This window comes from Diabrotica virgifera, chromosome 5 (genome assembly GCF_917563875.1).
Source record: "Diabrotica virgifera virgifera chromosome 5, PGI_DIABVI_V3a".
Taxonomy (NCBI): domain Eukaryota; kingdom Metazoa; phylum Arthropoda; class Insecta; order Coleoptera; family Chrysomelidae; genus Diabrotica; species Diabrotica virgifera.
Window position 1 is genome coordinate 23,467,076 of NC_065447.1, and position 21,916 is coordinate 23,488,991.

The window sequence follows — 21,916 nt, forward strand, 5'->3', positions numbered from 1 at the left end:
TAATTTAATAATCTAGTGTCAAAAAAGCTTAAAAGTTAAAGACAAAAAAGTTATGCGATACAATAACCTTTGCCCCACCCAAAACGGACGCCTATGACTAGTACTAGAAATTCACAATGGATGGAATCAAGTTATATCTGGAAATAAATACGTGTACCAATTTTCGTTTTTCTAACTAAAACCGATCTGGGGATATTTAAGAAAAACTAATTAAAAGACGCCATCTTCGAAGAGCTCTAGCTCACTTAGGAAGCATTTTCGGACCAAGTGAATTTGATTAAATTGTCTTAAAATTATCTTACAAATCTCCTGTCTTCGTGTGTTGGTAGAGTTTCTGGACACCCTGTATACATATACCTGAACATAGCTACTGATAGCTGAACGCAAAGGACTACGAGAACTTGGAACTCTACACGAAAAAAAAAATAAAGAAGCAAAAAGAAAAGTGGTAAACGAAAAACGGTAACGATAAAAGTGGAATAAAAGTGGAATAAAAGTGGTAAACGAAAAGATGGGGAAAACATGCACACTGCACACATATAGAATAGCACATGAGGAACGAGAAATTCAGAGTCATGGCGTATCTTAAAGTCGCTCCAAAGAAATAAGACAGAGCAAATCAAGATTGGTCAAATCAAAGAAAACGAATGGCAGGAATACTATAAAAAATTACTAACTGAAAACCGACCCCAATTCAAAGAATCATAAATAGACGGAATAGAATTCTATACACATGATTAAATCGAATTAAGGCTAGCTAAAGTAAAAAGAACGATCAAAACTCTAAAGAAAAAAAAAAGCAGAAAGCCCAGGCGGAATACCAAATCAATTGATAAAAAACGAATCGGAAAAGCTATTCCGCATGATACACAAAATGTTTGAGAAAGCTCGGAATGGAGAAGACTTACCGGCAGAATGGAAAGGAAATAGAAGAAACTGCGAAAACTAACGAGGAATCAGCATTGTATCATTTATAAGCAGACTCTCTGGAAAGACCATAAAGGAAAAATTAGAAATATATATAAAGGATAAAATCGAAGAAGACCAGCTAGGTATGGTCTTTGGACCACAGCAAGGAAAACATGCACATATCACATTTACACAGTCGAACAACTAATAGAAAAAAGAATGGCCAAAAATAAATTCGTCCATCTGGCTTTTGTACTCTTAAGTTGGCATATGACTCGAAACTTAGAACCATGCTATGGGAAGCAATGAAAGATATCGAATTTTCACGAATATTAATAAAAGCAGTAAAAGCACTCTACAAGAATAACAAATTAGCTAACAAACGGGCAATAGACTATACAGTCCATTTAAAACGACAAAAGGACTACTACAGGGCTGTTCCACATCACCTACCCTGTTCAAAAAATTCCTGGAAGAAAACCTGAAGCCATGGAAAAGAAAGTGCGAAGTAATGGGTATATCAGTAAGGAATAAATATACTCTAAGTTTTGCTGACCTTTAAATAGTAATCGCACAAGATGAAGCTAACCTGTTTTATGATGAGAATACTGAAACAGAAATACATAAAGAATGGGAGGAAATAAACCTAAAGAAAACTGAATACCTAACAACTGAGAATACAGAAGGTAAACAAATCCAAGGTACAGACAAGTACAAGTATTTACGTTTCATAATATCAAACAAAAGAACAACGGAAGAAGATATAAAAAATAGGCTACGACAAACAAGAGACTGCATACGAAAATTTAATCCGATACTGCGGAATAAAAACATCAGCATAAAAACCAAAAGCAAACTATATAATATTATGACAAGAAGTACACTCATTTATGGGTGTGAAAATTGGACAATAAATAAGAAAACCAAAAACAAAATAAGGAGCAACACAGGTGGAATCCCTAAGGAGAAGTTGTAGTGTATCAAGAAGAGATAGAATAAATATCATAGAGATTAGGAGAAGAATAGGAATAAACTCAGATATAACAGACTACATCGAACAGAAGAGACCAACCTGGTCCGGGCATGTTAGAAGAGCAGACCAAAATCGTTGGATAAATAGAATAACAGAGTGGAGTTCGATAGAAAGAAGGAAGAGAGACATACCCCGAAGATACTTCAGAGATGAAGCGAACGAAGCAATAGACAGAAGAAATCTACAGGAAGGGGACTGGTAAAACGGAAAGGACTGGAGAGAACCGTTGAGTGAAGGAATACAGTGAAAACTGTGGAAATCCTTAGTATGTATAATGCTAAAATATGCATTATAAATATAAAATTAATAAATTACCCCATTAAGTAATAAATAAAGTTCAAATACAAGCTTAATATAGTCCGTTCTTTAACGGTAAAATATTGCAAAACCTCTAAATTTTAAAGAACCACTTGGATTGACATGAAATTTGGCATACACATAGCTAACAAGTCAAACAAAAAAAGTGATATTGTGCCGATATGTGCTTTTGCCCTGGGGGTGGTTTTCACCCCCTTTTGGGGGTGAAAAAATATTCGTCCAAAGTAAGTCAGGAAATGGATAAACTGTGTAATTTTAAGTAACTTTTGTTCTATAGAGTTTTTTCACTAAGTCAATACTTTTCGAGTTATTTGGCAGTGAATATGTTCATTTTTTCAACAAAGTAACCACGCTTTTAGACGGTTTTTCGCAAATAACTCAAATAGTAAGTATTTTGTCGAAAAAATATTCAAAGTAAAAATATAGCCTGTAAAAAATCCAAAAAAATGGTGTATACATCACGTCTCTGCACCTAGTAGAAGCAGAGTTATAGCTAATGAAAAATAGGTTCATATTCGCCAAATTCCAAATGGAATATTTTAACGTAAAATATCCAAAAATGAAGCACATTTCGGGGAAAACTCATTACAACTTATTTAAAGTGTTAAAAAAAAGCTTCATTTTTGTTTTATAAAAAAAAAAAATTTCTGGCATCAAAATTAAACAAGTTACGCTCAAAATAAAGTTAGTCCCTTTGGTTTTTGGTAAAAAAATCGAGAAAATCACCCCCTAATTAGTATCTTAAATGAACTTAATCGCTACGACTTCACAAGTTTCTTGACTTGTATATATATTATTTATATGATCTGTAAGTTTCATCGGTTCAAAGTCCTTATTATTGAAAGGGCTGTAGTTAAAAGGGGTTGAACGAGTCACTGATCACGAATGTATGCAAATTTAGAAACACCAAATCTTAATCAGTTTTTGTCTAACAGAAAAATAAAAAAATTCATGATATTCAGAAAAACAAATCTGACTTTTTTTGTTTTTTGAGATTTTTGGTATCTCTAACAATTTTTAAGTTATTTGGAAAAAAAGCATATTTTTCAAAATTTAAATTTTTAAAAATTTTACTTTGGAACCAAATTTTTTCAAAAATAAGCACTTTGAATCGATGAAACTTACAGATCATATAAACACAACATAAGTAAAATAATTTGTGGAGCAGTAACGATTAATTTCATTTAAGTTGCTAATTAGGGGGTGGTCTTCTCGATTTTTTTTTTGCAAAAACAAAAGGGACCAACTTTGTTTTGAGTGTAACTTGCTCAAATTTAATGCCAAAAACTTTTTGTAAAAACAAAAATAAAGTTTTTTTAAACACTTTAAAACAGTTATAATGGGTTCTCCCCAAAAAGTGCTTAATTTTTTGGATATTTCACGCCGAAATATTCTATTTGCAATTTGGTGAATATGAATCTATTTTTCATTGGCTATAACTCTGGTTCTGCAGGATCCAGAGGCCTAACGCGTACACCATCTTTTTTACTTATTTATAGGCTATATTTTTGGTAAGAACGTTTTTTCGACAAAATACTAACTTTTTGAGTTATTTGCGAAAAACCGTCCAAAAATGTGGTTATTTTGTTGAAAAATGAACATTTTCACTCGCAAATAACTCGAAAAGTGTTGACTTGGCGAAAAAGCTCTATAGAACAAAAGTTACTTAAAATTAGTCAGTTTACCCATTTCCGGACTTATTTTGGACATATATTATATATTTTTTCACCCCCAATAGGGGGTGAAAGTCACCCCCAGGGCAAAAGCACACATCGGCACCATATCACTTTTTTTCTTTGACATGTAAGCTATACGTATGCCAAATTTCATGTCAATCCAAGCGGTTCTTTAAAATTTAGAGCAAAAACCGTGAAAGAATGGATTAATATTGTAAGTTGTTTTTGTGACTTGTAATTATAAAATATTGTGCTAATCCAACTCATATGTATGTTTGTTAATAAAATTTGTTACTGAACTATAGTAGTTACTTTACCTCATCTAAAGTTTAATATTAACAGCAAAAAAGTATTAAAAATCCAAACAATGCAAATAGTGTTCCAATCCATTAACAATTACACTCAGAACGAACTATAATTAAATTAAAAATGAATAACCATTTTCAATTTCGTTGCAAAACGAAAATACAGCCGAACCATATTCCAGTCCAATCAGAGAGTGCTGCAAGCACCTCTACCGGTTTCGAAACTTATTAGTCTCTCATCAGGAGGCACATATGCTGCTCTGCCTGATCCAACCAAAACAAACCCCAGCGTGCAGTCCCGAATTGCAACGAACGAAATGGCATAGATGCCCTAGCGGCAACTGCTAGCAAAAGACTAAGTTTTCACTCTAATGGCATATAACATATCCCACCAGAATGAAAACAATGGGAACCTTCTCTGGTTACACCTCCGAGGCTTCTACAATTTGCAAGCCATACGGATGCTGAGACTAAGGAAGATGAGGGAATTCTACAATTTACAATTCACGTCACATCTGCTCAGCGCGGTAAAGTTCCAACGAGACTGGTTCCCTTCATACTCCACACAGAGTAAATGTAAATCAAAAATGAATAACCATTTTCAATTTCGTTGCAAAACGAAAATACAGCCGAACCATATTCCAGTCCAATCAGAGAGTGCTGCAAGCACCTCACCGGTTTCGAAACTTATTAGTCTCTCATCAGGAGGCACATATGCTGCTCTGCCTGATCCAACCAAAACAAACCCCAGCGTGCAGTCCCGAATTGAATTGTAAATTGTAGAATTCCCTCATCTTCCTTAGTCTCAGCATCCGTATGGCTTGCAAATTGTAGAAGCCTCGGAGGTGTAACCAGAGAAGGTTCCCATTGTTTTCATTCTGGTGGGATATGTTATATGCCATTAGAGTGAAAACTTAGTCTTTTGCTAGCAGTTGCCGCTAGGGCATCTATGCCATTTCGTTCGTTGCAATTCGGGACTGCACGCTGGGGTTTGTTTTGGTTGGATCAGGCAGAGCAGCATATGTGCCTCCTGATGAGAGACTAATAAGTTTCGAAACCGGTGAGGTGCTTGCAGCACTCTCTGATTGGACTGGAATATGGTTCGGCTGTATTTTCGTTTTGCAACGAAATTGAAAATGGTTATTCATTTTTGATTTACATTTACTCTGTGTGGAGTATGAAGGGAACCAGTCTCGTTGGAACTTTACCGCGCTGAGCAGATGTGACGTGAATTGTAAATTGTAGAATTCCCTCATCTTCCTTAGTCTCAGCATCCGTATGGCTTGCAAATTGTAGAAGCCTCGGAGGTGTAACCAGAGAAGGTTCCCATTGTTTTCATTCTGGTGGGATATGTTATATGCCATTAGAGTGAAAACTTAGTCCTTATAATTAAATTGTTGATGAATTTAAACAAAATTTGCTGAAAATTTATTGAATAAATAAAACGATTTTATAATTTAAATACTGAAAGGGCAGTTTGTAGAATTTTAACTAATAATGTCTAAGCTTGTAATAACATAAAGCTTATAATTTGATATTTTGATTTATAAGTCGTTATATTTCGCACATTCTCCTATTAGTAACTGAAACAGTGGAGCAGAAAGTCCTAATATGGGTCCCAATTTTGTTTTTTCAAAACATGTACACATGTACTTAGATTCAATATTTATTAATCGCACTGAACAGTTAATTATTTAGAAAGCTTTGGGAAAAACAAATTATAGCTAATAAAGGTAACCTTTGTGCAAATTTTAACATTGCTGGGTGCGCTGGTAACAGATTCCCCTAAAAAAAAATCACACACAGAATTTTAATCAACCAAAAAATAAGACATAGTTTGGGATGTTGTTAAATCAAAAATAATGTTAAAATTATTTGCAAAAAACGCAAACGTAAGATTCTTTCTTATATATAATCCCCCGAACATATTTCACGTACCCAACAATTACGCATAAGGCGTTGAATCCAAAGTTCTTCTTTTGTGTCTGCTTGAAATCATCACCATCATCAGTAGCTTGACAACCCTTTTTGAGTCCTGGCTTGCTCTAGGATTTTCCGCCATTCTGTTCTGTTCCTTGCTTTGTTCTTCCAGTGGGTAATCTCAACGGTTTTTAGATCTTGTTCCACTTGTTCCATCTATCTTAGTTTGTGTCTTCCCTTTGATCTTTTCCCTACTGATGATTGCCTGATTATATGTCTGGTGTTTCGGTCTCCAACATCCGTTCAGCATGGCCCATCCAGCGCAGACGTCCGATTTTTATGGATGTTATTCTGCTTGAAATAGCTTTTCACAAAAAATGCGCTCTGGATTTTGGCCATCTATTGTGTCTTGTCCAACTTTACCAAGGTCAACTTCATCATCGTCTGAGGAACTCCCTTCACTACTGGTTTTGACTGGGATTATTTTTGATTAATTCTGGATATTTCTTTTTTCAGCAATGTTGAACTCTCATTTCCTGAATTCTTAAATGTTTTTCTTTTTAGTCTATTGAGTCTTTTTTTTGGGAGTTTTGTCGAGAAAATCTTTAGTTAGCTAGTATTCACTATTAAGCTACCAAGAATAATATACGGAGTGAAAATAACTTTATTTAAAAAACCAATTGTCAGTGGGGTTGTATTAAACCCCCACTGACAATTGGTTTTTTAAATAAAGTTATTTTCACTCCGTATATTATTCTTGATAGCTTAATAGTGAATACTTGTAATCCCAGCACATGATGTTTGTTGTTATTATCGTATTTTACCACAAATATATTTTTAAAACTATTGGCTAGTGTACCTAACTACATATCAGTTCACACAACTTCATGTTGGACCGTCTGTCTCGTGCTGTCATCAGTCAGAAACGCTTTCTTACCTGTCACCTGTAATTAGTTGGCCTTTACCTTTCTCTTTGTGAAGACAGAGATATCAACTCAACCACCCACATACAAGTGGTATAGTCATATCATGCTTTGAGGTATATCTTGTTTAAATTTCACCCATCGACAGGGTATAATATATAACACGCCAATGTAAGACATTTGGTCCGCGTTTTAAGGGTTTTAACCCATGTATTTTTGGTGGCTTAGCATGTAGAGCTTGTAAGTGTAACCTAATTATTTATCTTGGTCAACCTTTAGATTTTTTTACTCTTGTCTTCACTAATTATGGTTGTACTTATTTTAGGCTTAGAATACTGATGATGCTCTCTTTAGAGCGAAAACGTTCTGTCTTTTAATGTAGCCCTTTATTGGGGTTTTAAATAAATATACCTTTTACACAGAGGATTTTATTCAATTTTTCTACAAAATTAAGTTTACTTCTGGTATCATTTGATATGTTGTATGTTTTAGAGTCTGACCCTGTCTAAATATTTCCAAGCTCAATAAATTAATCATAGATCAACATGACTCTAAACATTAACATTCTCAACTCTGATTAAATTGAATCATGCGATTTATGTAAAATATCGAGTGTGGATCAGTATGGTGCAGATTATTATTGTTAAGCTGTTATGTAACATTTATTAATCTTGGTTACATTACAAAAATTGTTAGGTAGATATTGAAACACCACCGCTTATTCTCTTATTAACTTTTAATAATCAGTTTCTTACAAGTAATATTAAAATATAACAATTTATAAGAAAAAAGTTCATAATATTTTCACACAAAATACTGATACAGTAAAATCAATTATTCTTTTTAGCAAAGCGTATTCGAAATAGCCCCTCTAATACCAACATATTTGTGGCTTTGGCATATTTCCGTCACTAAACTGCTTAGTCTGGACGACCACCCAATAGTCGTAGCTGTGGATAATTTTTTAATAGACTTGTATAAACAGATGTCTGCAATACCATTAAATTGTTTCATACCCTTGCCTGATCCAACTGTTCATCGTCGTTTACAATATTCCTCGCCTTTACAAGAAGACAGTATATCTGATGCTATCTTCTCATCAGAAGTTGCCACATTGTCAAAAAAATCAGCATTAGAAAGTGTTCCGTTACCAGAACAGCTAGAAGAAACACCGATAGAATCCCAGTTATCATCTAAAAAAGTTGTATTAACAGAATCAACTGCACCAACATGTATTTCTGAACTTTCTACAGAATCGGAATCCACTTCATCTCTCGATTTGTCAAATATACTATCCGATTTAAATCAACTTTCTGTCATATTGGGAGTAGAGCCTCCTCCTGAACTTTCAGAATTTCTATCGGAAATGGAGATATCATAACCACATAGTAGTATATTAATCTTCATATTAGTCATCATCATCATTATCATAATCATCGTTATCAGCCGTGATTTGTCTATTGTTGAACATAGTTCGCCTTGTAATTCCATCATTTTCTATTCTGTACCTCTATATTCCAGTGTTGTTCTGAAGTTATTTTCTTGTGGCATTTTTGCAATTAACTAGTTTTGATGGGAAATAAGCCACAACTTTACTAAAAAAATGATTTTATTAACGTTTCGACGTTCAAATCGGGTGTCGTTTTCAGAATACAAAAAATATTAATGAATTAATCAAACATGTTGTTGCTTAGTAAAAAAATTCTTCTAATAATTTAGTTAATCTGACTCATTTATATCGGCAATTCAGACATATATTATTCATTTTAAAGTAGAAGACTTAAAAATGATATTTCCAACATTTATGAGTTGCGTTCCTGGGGCGACTTTATTGAAAGATAGCTCATTCGATTACATGAAATCAACCCCAACTCAAGAATATCCGTCACAAAAAAATCATAACATGTGATCTGTCTTTAAAAAGACATGCAATGGTGACAGTAAAATTCTCGCGCTAGAGATTCCATAGTAAATCACGAGGGAAAATCAGGAAAAACCTCGTGATACTATCCCGACATCGTAAGTATTAGGTCTTACTTTAGTTTACTCTCAAAACTAATACCACTAATACTTGTTTGCAGGACCAAAGTTTTTCCTGATTTTTTCCCGTGATTTACTACCTATGGAACCACTAACATGAGAATTTTACTGTCAAAATTGCATCTGCTTATCTTTTTAAAGACAGATCACATGCTATGATTGGTTTGTGACGGATATTCTTGAGTTGGGATTGTTTTCATGTAATCGAATGAACTAACTTTTAGTAAAGTCGTTCCAGGAACGCAAATCATAAATATTGGCACTATCATTTTAAAGTCTTCTACGTTAAAATGTATAATATTTGTCTGAATTGTTGATATGAATGAGTCAGATTAAATAAAATTATTAGAAGATTTTCAACGAAAACATTTCGTTGAAGATTTATCGATGGATTCTTATGTAGTTTTTTCTTCTGAATCCAAATCTGAAAACGGTAGTTCGATATTTCTAACCGTTTTCGAGATAATTGACCTCAAAGTTTAAAATGTGACGTCACAATCGTTTTATTTTCTTCCGACACACTACACGTCCAGCTGAAATCGTTGCTATTAAGTAGTATTTTAATTTCGATTTGTTAAGCAAAGCATAGGTTATTTACATTTGAGTTTGACACTTCGTGAATGTCAAACTAAATTTTAAATTTTAAGTATTAATAACACATCAATGACATTTGATAGTGAATTTAATTATTATATAAAATAAATAAGATGTTCAAAAATACAATTTGAGTATATTTTAAAAGCAATAATTTATTAACAGCTTTAAAAAGGTTTATACGAATATACGACCTCCCCTTTATGAAAAATGGACTGTTCCATTTGCTATGAAATTAAAATATAGTTGGTTCGCTAAACTCGACACAACTGGCTAGTGATTTTAGTAGGTAATATTCGTTTTTTACGAATTTTGACAAAATTGGCAAAATTACTAATTACTTAGTAATTATGAACTAATTAGTTAGTAATCATTTTTTTTGCCAAATTGGCAAAACTATTGACTAAAATCACTAGCCAGTTGTGTCTGAGTTTAGCGAACCGACAGTATATGAAATAATATTGTTTGTTATAAAAAATTATGGTCTGATATGTGCAATTACATCCTTCTAACAGAAAAAAAGTTTAAGATTTTTCTCAAATTATGGATACCAACAACATTTTCATTTATAACTCTTTTATTTTTAATTTGACGAAGAAAAGTTAGTCTTTATAAAAAGCTCTTCATGTTCTAAGATTTATGATGCAACCATCATATATAAAATTTTATTAATTTTATTCCAGGTATATAAAAAATATTAATTTCGATCAAGAGTAAACTACCTTTATAGTTTATAACATTTAAATTAGAATGATATAATTGCACATTAAAACATAATTATTAATTCTAAACTACTTTTCATAATAGAGATTTTCCTTATTATGAATTAAAATACGTAAATAAACAAAGTTTTCGTTATGATAATGCTCGCATTTTCAGCTTGTTTTTACTAAGCAACAACATTATTGTTTAATTTATTAATATTTTGTATTTTGATATTAAACGACGTCCGAAGTGGAAGTCGAAACGTCAATAAAATCATGTTTTTCCATATATGCCAAAAAGAAATAACTTCAGAATAGTTCTTCTTCGTTTTATTTACTTTCAGTTCCGGTATTCGTCTGTTAAAACAGCACTATCAAACTTATTATCTCTTATTAAAAAAGTCCTTTTTACTCTTGCTGAAGGCACAAATAATTTATTTGTGAATAAGTATATCATTAGTATTGGTATAATAGGGCAAAAGCTTATCTTAACCAACTATTTTGTTTTCAGAAACTATTGGCCATAGTTTTAAACCTTCAAATTGTCATCTTAATTACTCCGGTAGTACAAGCAGCATATCCACTTCTTCTCACAACAATAAATATTATTAAAACAACATGGATTACTATTTTTAAGGTGTTAACTGGAACATACCTTCCAACTTTACCCATCCCTACAGATATATCTTTAGAAAATACAAAAGCAATGGTATCTACAGTGTCATCTTTTAAAAATGAAATAAAAAACCCTAAAGATCTAGCAGATAAATTAAAAATAGAAGTGCCTCCAAAACCTAAAAATCTTAAAAAATCTATTCAACAATTAAATGTTCAAAATTTAGTTTCCAGATTTGGAATTTTGGGTATTATTTTGTTTATTACGGCATTAATAAAAAAGATCCTCAAAAGAATTAGGAAGTTTATCAAAATCACTATTAAGTCCTTAGAAAGAGTTTTTCATTTGGCAAATGAACAATATATTAAAAATTTAGATCGTCACTTGACTAGGATACAATCAGCATCAATGGAAAAAGTCGAGATGCTTGTATCTGGTAAATCATATGTTCCCGATGGAATGCAAAATATTGACACATTACGTCAAAAGGAAATATCTACTTTCGTAGATAAACAAACAATGGTATCAACAGTGGCATCTTTTAAAAATGAAATAAAAACTGCTAAAAATGTAGCAGATAAATCAAAACTAGAAGTGCCTCTAAAACCAAAAGATCTGAAACAATCTATAAAACAACTGAATGTTCAAAATTTAATTGCCAGATTCGGTCTATCGGGTATTATTTTGTCTGTTACTGCACTAATAAAAAAGATCCTCAAACAAATTAGAAAGTTTATCAAAGTCACTCTCAAATACCTAACAAAAGTGTTTGATTTGGCAATTCAATCATATTATTTTAAAAAGTTGGATGATTACTGTTTGACTAGAATAAAATCAACATCAATGGAAATGCTTGTAACTGGTAAATCATATGTTCCAGATGAAATGTCAAACATTGACACATTAAGTCAAAACACAGCATCTGCGATAGTAGATAAACAAGCATTATCAAGAACTCTACTGGCTAAAATTCCAGCAACTGATGATTTAACAAAAGCCAGAATGCTTTTAAAAAACAACCTATCTGGTCACAAAGAAATGCCAGACACTTCAACATGGCCCCATAATTTGGCAGATAACAAAGTTAAAATATCCAACTCTGTAGTATCTCAAATGCCAGCAACAGAGTACTTAGAAAAAGTCAAATTACTTAAGTCCACTATTACAGAGGAGTCATCTGTTTCTTCAGTTGTGTCTGCTGTCATTAGTGAACAAAATATCTCTTTAAATGATATTGTTGCATCTAAAATGCCAGCAACGGAATATTTAGAAAAAGTCAAATTACTTAAATCCACTACTACAGAGGTGTCTTCTGTTGTTTCTGCTGTTATTTCTGAACAAACTATTTCTGTGAATAATTCCATAGTTAAGCTACCAAATTCCAACCATATACTAGAAGATTATATTCCCAATTCAAAAAAACTTATGAGTTCAAAAATATCTCCTCAAAATGCAATGTTTAAACTACCCAGTCCTCATAAATTAGTAGGGGAAGTGATTCCTGATTCTAGCAAAATTGGGGATTCAAAGTTGTCTCTAACCAATTCACCGTTAAATCTGCCTAGTACTGATCAAATTTCTGACGGTTCTCCCAGTACTAGCAAAACTGCAAGCTCAACACTGTTTATTTCTGAAAGGGTATCAATATCGAAAACATCTGTTTCTCATGGTATTTTATCTACCAAGTCGACCATATCAGATAAAAATTTGACTCTCGAAAAAACAACTCCTGAATATTCTATTGTTACTGCAAAAAAGTCTTAACGACAGAAATAACTAAAGAATCACTAAATGAGGCCACTTTGGTACCTAAAGTTTCATCAAAACCTGCTGCAATAAATCATCATTTTTAAAAAGGTTTTAGAAGAAACAATTTTAATTTTTTATATTATTTAGTCACTAAATTTCTGTCAGTATATAAAATTACACTAATATCGGTTATTTGTAACTGTTAAGCTTTCCTTCTTATCAAATTTTTTGTTTTGTAGCTCCACATTATATTGTTAATGCCATCTTTTCGTAGACCTGCCTCTTTGTAGATTTTTACGTTACATGATCCAGTTAATAAGCCATTTGTACAATTTAAACAATATATTTATGGTATCTACTGTGAGTCATCCTATACATACAAGCTGTAATTTATATATTTTTGTCAAATTTTGGTTCCAATAATTATTATATCCCATTATACCTTTCCTACCTCTCAATTTTATAACGATTTTTTTAGTTTTGATATAAAATAACGTAGATATCTAGATTATTGCAAACATTTTTTGTAACATGTAATCTATAGATAATAATTATTATGTATTGTCTTATGGATAAAGATTTGTAGATTAATTTAGTTACATAGTTTCAAAATAAGTTTATACTTTAAGAATATTTTTAATCTGTGTAATTTTAAGTTGTTCAATAAATGTTTGCAATATATATTTGTTTTTTTCTTTACACTGATTCTTCTTCATCTTCTTCTTTGGCTTTTTCTCATTACGAGTTCGCCGCTTTCGTCCTTCACAACACTCTATTCTCCCAGCCACCTTCTCTATCCATCATCGCATTTCCTGTGAGTTTTCCATCTCATAGCAGGGCTGCCTCTCCGTTTTCTTTCCGGATGGTCCCAGATCAATATTCTTTTCGGCCACCTGTTTTCTGTCACTGTGGCATTCTTTGTACATGCCCGAACCATTTCAGGGTTCTGTTTTACAACATTTTTGTAATTAAGCTGCTATAGATTCTACTTCCATTCTGTTCCATATGTCCTTTATTCTTATTCTACCGTCTCTGGTGATTTGTAGACATCTTTCATAAAGTCCAATTCAACTTTCCCTATTTTATTTCGTGTTGTTATATATACCCATATATGATAATATTCAGCACTGTGCTCAGATTCTTATTTCACATTTTACCTGGTCCTGATATATTAGCTTGCCATGATGTGTCAAGACAAACATACTAGTATATAGTAAAATGAAGCCCCTTATAAGACTTAAGAAAAAATGAGACTTTGAAGACATCAATGAAATAATTTGCAAAGCTAGAATAAAAACACGACATGCATCCTGTTCCTGTTTAATTGTCCTTAAATGAATGGAAAACAGACATTAAGGTACCGTTTTATCAAGCGAGAACCGATTTATGATCCGACACGACACCAAGAAACGTCATTAAAATATTGATACGGAATAGGAAACACAGTCTTCTTATTCTAAATGAAGAAAAAGACAGACATACTCTCAATCATTTAATTGTGTACTTCCGACGACCGGTTTCGCTCTCTATAGGTTGCAGATCATCATCAGGTCAACGGTTAGAAGTCACTAAATGCTACAAATAAAACCAGAGTTAGAACAATGTCTGGTTATAAAAGATGCTAAAGATCCATAAGATCAAGCCAATGTTGAACAACATACATAAATAGTAAAAACAGCAGACAAATACATATGCATGTAAAAAGGGGGGCAGTAACAAACGTCCCCAAGCTTACAAATACATGCAGATGTATACTGTCAACAATCATGCAATTATAACGTGTCGCACTTACATTCGGTTACAAGGAGCTATAACCTCATTATTCCATAACATGATGTTTCTGCTTAAGTTATGCCAACGGGATATTGTGGAAAAGACGGAGAATGTTACAAAGGTAAACAAGTTTATGGTATTTGAGATTTCTTGAGGGTGAAGAGATAGTTGTTGAGAGACAACCAACAAATCTGTGTCTATTCTTGTGTTTGTGAAGTAAAGTAGTGGATGTCATATATACAATTTTTTAAAATGTTAACTGTTTACAAAAATTTTTTTGGAGGTTTCATTGGTTTTAAAGATTTATATTTTTACTTATTAAAGAATTTGTTTTTATTATTTTATTTATATTTATTAACAGAATTCTATTTATTAATCTGTGTGTTAGTGCAAGATTGACAACGTTTGGATACAGACGGGTAGAATGTGTATTATGTATGTTAGATGTGGATGTGCAGCTGTAACCTAAATTACTAAAATGAGTAGTGGTCGTGTAAGGGAAAAAAAATAAAATAAAAAAAATAAATAAATTAAATGCAGTGCTCCTAACTTAAACTTCCCACATTATTTGTTGTTTCGTCTTGTGTCCTATGTGTTTGTTTTAATTTAATGTGATGTGAATTCACTCACCTATTTATTGACGAATTTTTAAAATACAATGTATGTATACCCACAAAATACAATTTGTTACTATTTCTTTTATCTAACTCAATAGTTTATTGATATTTGTTCACTGCTGGTATTAAAACATAGTCTCAATTTGCAATCAATTACTTACAACTGAATTTTACTTCCTACCTTTCTTTCTATTCTTTTATTTTCTACTCTACTTCTCCACCCCTTTAACTTATATCTCAGTTCGAGGTACCTACATTGTTTTCTATTAATTAACATTTATTACTCTTTTAATATATGACTGCTAATTTTTATTTTAGCTACAACTTTTTAAGTTTTTAAACTTTCTGATTGGTCTTCCCTTACACGACCACTACTCCTTTCATTTGAACATCAAGTAGTACTAGCTTTAACAATTTAGGTTACAGCTGCACATCCACATCTAACATACATAATACACATTCTACCCGTCTGTATCCAAACGTTGTCAATCTTGCACTAACACACACATTAATAAATAGAATTCTGTTAATAAATATAAAGAAAATAATAAAAACAAATTCTTTATTGAGTAAAAATATAAATCTTTAAAACCAATAAAACCTCCAAAAAATTTTTTGTAAACAGTAAAAATTTTAAAAAATTGTATATATGACATCCACTACTTTACTTCACAAACACAAGAATAGACACATATTTGTTGGTTGTCTCTCAACAACTATCTCTTCACCCTCAAGAAATCCCAAATACCATAAACTTGTTTACCTTTGTAACATTCTCCGTCTTTTCCACCATATCCCGTTGGCATAACTTAAGCAGAAACATCATGTTATGGAATAATGAGGTTATAGCTCCTTGTAACCGAATGTAAGTACGACACGTTATAATTGCATGATTGTTGACAGTATATATCTGCATGTGTTTGTAAGATTGGGGACGTTTGTTACTGCCCCCCCTTTTTACATGCATATGTATTTGTCTGCTGTTTTTACTATTTATGTATGTTGTTTAACATTGGCTTGATCTTATGGATCTTTAGCATCTTTTATAACCAGACATTGTTCTAACTCTGGTTTTATTTGTAGCATTTAGTGACTTGTAACCGTTGACCTGATGATGCTCTGTAACCTATAGAGAGCGAAACCGGTCGTCGGAAGTACACAATTAAATTATTGAGAGTACGTCTGTCTTTTTCTTCATTTAGAATGAACTCTCACATGCAACCCATTCAACATTCTTCTTATTCTATTTGTGCCACTCTTATTGGATATTAGTGATGCAGCCAAACCACTCTCTCAAATTCCGCAACCATGACATTCTTCTACGTCCAGGATTTCGTTTTCCTTCTATTTTTCCTTGCATTATAGTTTGAAGTAATGCGTATTTATGTCCTCTCATCAGGTGACCCCGATGTTCGAGTTTTCTTCGTTTTATCGTTAACAAAATTTCTGGGTCTTTTCCTATCCTTCGTAATACTTCAAGGTTTGTGACTCTACTTTCTACCAAACTTATTTTTAGCATTCGACGGTAGCACCACATCTCGAAACTTTCAATATTTTTTATGTTGTTCTGTTTGAAAGTCCTGGCATCTACACCGTATAATAGCGTGTTAAATACGTTTTTATCCTCTTAGCATTCTTAATGGTAGAGGGATGCTTATATCTCTATTGCAGAAGAATTTTCTCATCTTTTAGAACGTGGCACTGGCAATTTCGATACCTCTTTTTATTTCATTGTTTTGGTATCCAGTTTCGTTTATTAAAGTTCCCAAGTATTTGTAACTTGATACTTTTTTTTTAATTTGAATGCCGTTTATACTAATATGTGCTGGTTGTGTCATGTTTTTACTAAAGAGCCATATACTTGGTTTTTTTATATTGATGTTTATGCCATAATTGTTGCAAGCAATATTTATGTTTGTAAGTAATCGTTGTAATTCTACTGTTCTTGCAACTAGTACATTATTTACAACCTCTGCATTGATTACGATTCTGCCCCTCTGATCACCTCTGCAGTGGTGACAAAATGTCTTCACAGAGAGACAAATGAGAATGGTCAGTTTAGAATAGATTTCAGGGCCTTCCGAATCTGAAATATTCCGAATCTGAAACCACTTCACTTATTTTTTGAGTCAATAGGTATGTTCTTCATCTTCTTGCAAAAAGTCTACTGAGTGCTCTAAGACATCTATCAAATAATTGAGATAAATATTTTATTAACTGATCAACTCCATATTTTTTTTCGTCATTCATTCACCTGGTACTGGAGCCCTACCTTTTTTCATAACAATGGCACTTGTCCATACTTGTTTTGTAGACATTTTTCCGTCAACCAAATGTTGTATTGCATTCTGTATCTTGTCCTGTACTTACATACTTCTATTATTACATATTGAAATTTCGAATATTGAACAGAATAACGCTGATTCTCTGTTCAGTGCGGTTGGTTCTCATCTGTCTTAATGATCTCCATTCTTTAGTAGACTACGAACCTCCTATTCTGTTTTCTATACTCGTATTAATGCAGTGGCGACATTAAATATAAATCTCCTCTGACTTCCTGTTTTACTCTTGTTTGTGATTTTTTTATATTTATTCCATTTTGCTTCTGTTTTTAGATGTAACCATTTTTTTGTAATTTTCGTTGTTATCTGTAATAATTTGTCTGATTCTTTTGCTATTTTTTCCCTTTCTTTCCATGCCAATTGCTGTCTTAACAGCTTGGTGTATAGCTTTTCTTACTCTTTTATGCTCTTCTTCGATATTTGGTTTGATTTGGTTGTTCTTAAATTCCTGGTTTACTCGATTACAAAACAATCGTACACTGTGTTTCTTTTGCATGTATGCTTTATAATGCGTGTACTTCTCCATTTTTTGACCCTCATTTTGTAGATTACTTTGACTTTTCTGATTTCTCTGCAATACTGGATAAATGATTTCACATAGTACTAACTTGTGATCTGATCCACAATTATTGGCTCCTGTTTTAACTATGGTACCCCTTACCACTTCTCTAATTGTTTGTCGTATTTTAAAGAACTTTGATCTTTGATTAAGGATAGGTCATTCCCATGCATACAGAAGAGTTCCTTTATGCCTCTTCTTCTTCTTGCAGTACCGTTTCCTATCGGAGGTTGGCTACCATCACAGCAATTTTAACTTTGTTGGCTGCAGATCTGAACAATTGTATTGAACTGCACCCGTATCACTCCTTTAAATTTCGCAACCAGGAAATCCTTCTACGTCCCACATTTCTTTTTCCTGAGATTTTTCCTTGGATTATGAGCCTTAGCAGGAAGTACTTTTCGCCTCTCATTATATGGCCTAGATATTCCAGTTTTCTCGTTTGTATTATTTTTATGACTTCACATTCCTTCCCCATCTTTTGCAAAACATCTTGGTTTGTCACCCTATCTGTTCATGGAATTTTCCACATTCTCCTGTAGCACCACGTCTCGAATGCCTCAATAATATTGATGTTGATCTTTTTCAGTGTCCAAGTTCTGGTTATTAATGTCAAATTTATGTCCAGCATAGGAACTTTTTCATTTTGATGAATGATTGTCTCGTTATTTCTATTCGCCTCTTAATTTCTCTTGTCTGGTCATTAGTATCAGTGCACCAAACTCCTAAATATTTGTAGGACGTAACTCTTTCCATTTGCTTATTATTTATGGTTAAATTGACATTGGTGTATAGGTTATCTTCTTATTTACAATTATAAATTTAGTTTTTTTGATGTTCAATTTTAAACCATACTTGTTGGTATAAGTGTTTATGTTTTCAAGCAAATACTGTAAATTTGCTAGGTTATCTGTTCCTATTAGCGTGTCATCAGCGTATCGTATATTGTTAATTAACTCTCCCTTAATGCTCATACCAATGTTTTGCTCTAGGAGCGCTTCTTGGCATATTGTTTCGCTATATATATTGAATAGTAGCGGAGAAAGCGCACAGCCCTGACGCACAGCTCGGCGAATCTCAATTTATTCGGTTAACTCATTATCAACTTTAATTTTTTCTGCTTCCTTTATGCTGGAAGAATGTATTTGGTACTTTTAAGGTAAGTTTTTTGCACATGTTCATGATTTTTTTCTCCATTATTATTGACAGTCAGATCCCCATATTGTCCAACTACTTTATCCTTAATTAACTAGCTAAATTACTGGTAAACGTTTATTATTTGGTAATACTGTGATTGCTAATTGTAGGTAATTAAATTTTGTATTTACTAATTAGTTAAGTATGACATTCTATTTCTGGTAAACAAAATAATTGCTTAAACCTATTTGAATTGTCAAAAAAATCGGGCCATTTTCAAACACAAATAACGTCGAAAATAAAGTCAAAATAGAAACAGTTATTTTTGATTGATAAGATAAATATGTAAAAAATTTGATTTAAAGATATGGTAAAACTGAATATAGACAATAATACATGGAAATATATACAGCAATAATAAAAGAAAAGGCTAGAAAAATAAAAAAATAAAAGAGAAATAACTTTGTAAGAATAATTCAAATAATAAATAAACAATTTATATGAGTAGACCAAAAGGATAATTGAATATAAGAAATAACCAACAATAAACTAAACGAAATTCTAATAAGAAATGATTGCGATAAAAAGTAAGGAATACTGCAGAACTATAAGCAATACCAATCTCCTGAAAAAACTTGAGATTACAGTAATTTATAAAACGTATTCCCTGCTGTTGCATTCAAATATCAAAGTAAACGTTGCACTATATAATGCATGCATTAAGTACTGTAAAAGTAAAATAAATTCTTAAGTGATATTGCAGTTGTGCACTAGATCAACGATTCACACAACTACTGATTGCAGATACATATAGGGATGAAATAAAGTGTGGAACCAAGTGAGTATATTGGAAAAAAAACGTTATTTATAAAACTTTCCATGCAAATACAATGACACATCTAACGCCATTTTTTTGTTACTACTCTACTTTCGGTATTACTGGAAATACCTTCAACTTATTTAATTTACATGGAACACCCTGTATATTTTTGCAGATTTTATTAAAATTTTAATTGCCCCTAATTCATACATACAAAATTTGATAAAACATAAAGTATAGGTAAATCCTTTTGGCACCTACTGACAACGTGCAAGCCTATTATTTAATTAGTTAGTCACTCTTTCCAAGACTTCTACATTCTACACCTATTAATTCTTTGCTGCAAATCCTGCAAACATGATGATCGCCTTTGATTTTAAATAACTCCAAAGAAAAAAAATCTAACAGATTAAGGTGAGGAGAACGACCAGGTCACTCTATGGATCCTCTACTTCCAATGCATCTATTTGGAAAATTCGCATTCAAAAATATCTAACGCGTCGATAGTACAGTTACCGGCAAAAGGATTTTATAAAAGAAAGGTGAAAACTACCTTTGATAAAATGAAAACAATAAAATTATTGAAAAAGTGTCGCTTTTTAAGGGATGCTTAGCACAGATCCAATGTTCAAAAACCTTCGAAGAAAATAAAAACAAACATAATTTTGAAAACCATAGTCTAATTAAAAAAAAATGAGTGTTAATAATGGTTGTTGCCCACTCTGGCTCTTAAAATATCTTGGATTAGAATTACAAGAAAAGTCCACGAAGCAAAGAACATTGTAAAAAGAAAAAGGGGCAGACCTACAAAAAAATAGTAGAGACGGGAAAAGTTAAACAAAAATCCTGACAGGAAATAGAAAAAAATGGAAGAGATATGTGAATAGAAATGAAAATAGCTATCCCAAATCCGACACCCTGTAGGGTAAAAGGAAGGGAAGAAAGAAATAAAACGAAGAAAAGAAAGAAAGAGGTCACCGAAATGGATTTCTGGAGAAGAGCTGCAGGAAGATCAAGAAGAGAACATGTCACCAATGAACGGATCGACGGAGAACGTTGTAAACCGATAATATATATTAGAAAGAAAAAAAGAAAGCAAGAGGGTATTTACAGTAAAACCGGAAGTATAGAGTAGGAACAAAAAGTAAGGCATTAGATGCTGTAAGTGTCGTTGTACTAGCATGCAAAGTTTCACGAATATAATCGTCTTTTCGTTTCAAAGATATTTACTTGATTCCATACTTTATCATAAACCTGTATATCTACAGGAGTCATTTTATTACTATGTTTATATTAGCGCGTAGAAACGAAAAATTACAAAAAACAAAATATTTTAGGATGTATACGAACGTGCTGTTGAAAAACAAGAATACAAAGGGTTGTCACAGCAAAACGTATTTGAATTGCTCCAAGCGTGGATTTCATCTACTGTCTCAAGAATTCTTGTCACTCCTGGCGTTATCGTTAATAGTCTAATAATACAACAACTGTTAAAAATAGGCCCACCCAAAAACTAAATGTTGTCGAAAGATAAATGGTGAAATAATTAGTCATTCGTTATTATGTATTTTGTGTTAAAAAAATTATAAATATTAAAGATCTATGAAAAAGCACACAGCCTTATTTTTATCCTTAAATATTTAAAATATTGTATATTTTGTCTTCATCATCATCATCATGGCTTATTCACTCCTGGCGGAGTGTTTGCCGCCCTTTTGGGCTCTCTGATTCATTTATTGCGGAGAATCAGTCCGCTGTTGCCTTTTATTATTATAGCAGCGTGTGTGACGGCCTTGTCTACAATTTTCCTCCATTCTTTCCGATCCTTACAGCGCTCCTTCGAATTGTAGATTCTCAGCTTCTTTATGTCTCCTAAGACTT

At 32.4% G+C, this 21,916-nt stretch overlaps 1 protein-coding gene across 11 annotated transcripts in view; it reads left to right on the plus strand.

Moving 5' to 3' along the window:
* LOC126884956 (uncharacterized) overlaps positions 1–21,916 on the plus strand; it is a 110,631-nt gene that overhangs the window by 66,214 nt on the left and 22,501 nt on the right. For 9 of the 11 annotated variants that reach the window (XM_050651324.1, XM_050651327.1, XM_050651326.1 and 6 more), the window contains one exon: positions 10,934–13,293. The exons of 1 other annotated variant lie outside the window; for it this stretch is intronic. In XM_050651324.1, the coding sequence (XP_050507281.1) occupies positions 10,934–12,802 (1,869 nt within the window). In that variant the 3' untranslated portion in view covers positions 12,803–13,293. Of the gene's footprint in view, positions 1–10,933; positions 13,294–21,372; positions 21,649–21,916 lie in introns of those variants that run through there. One more of the 11 variants, XM_050651335.1, reaches the window with a different exon arrangement.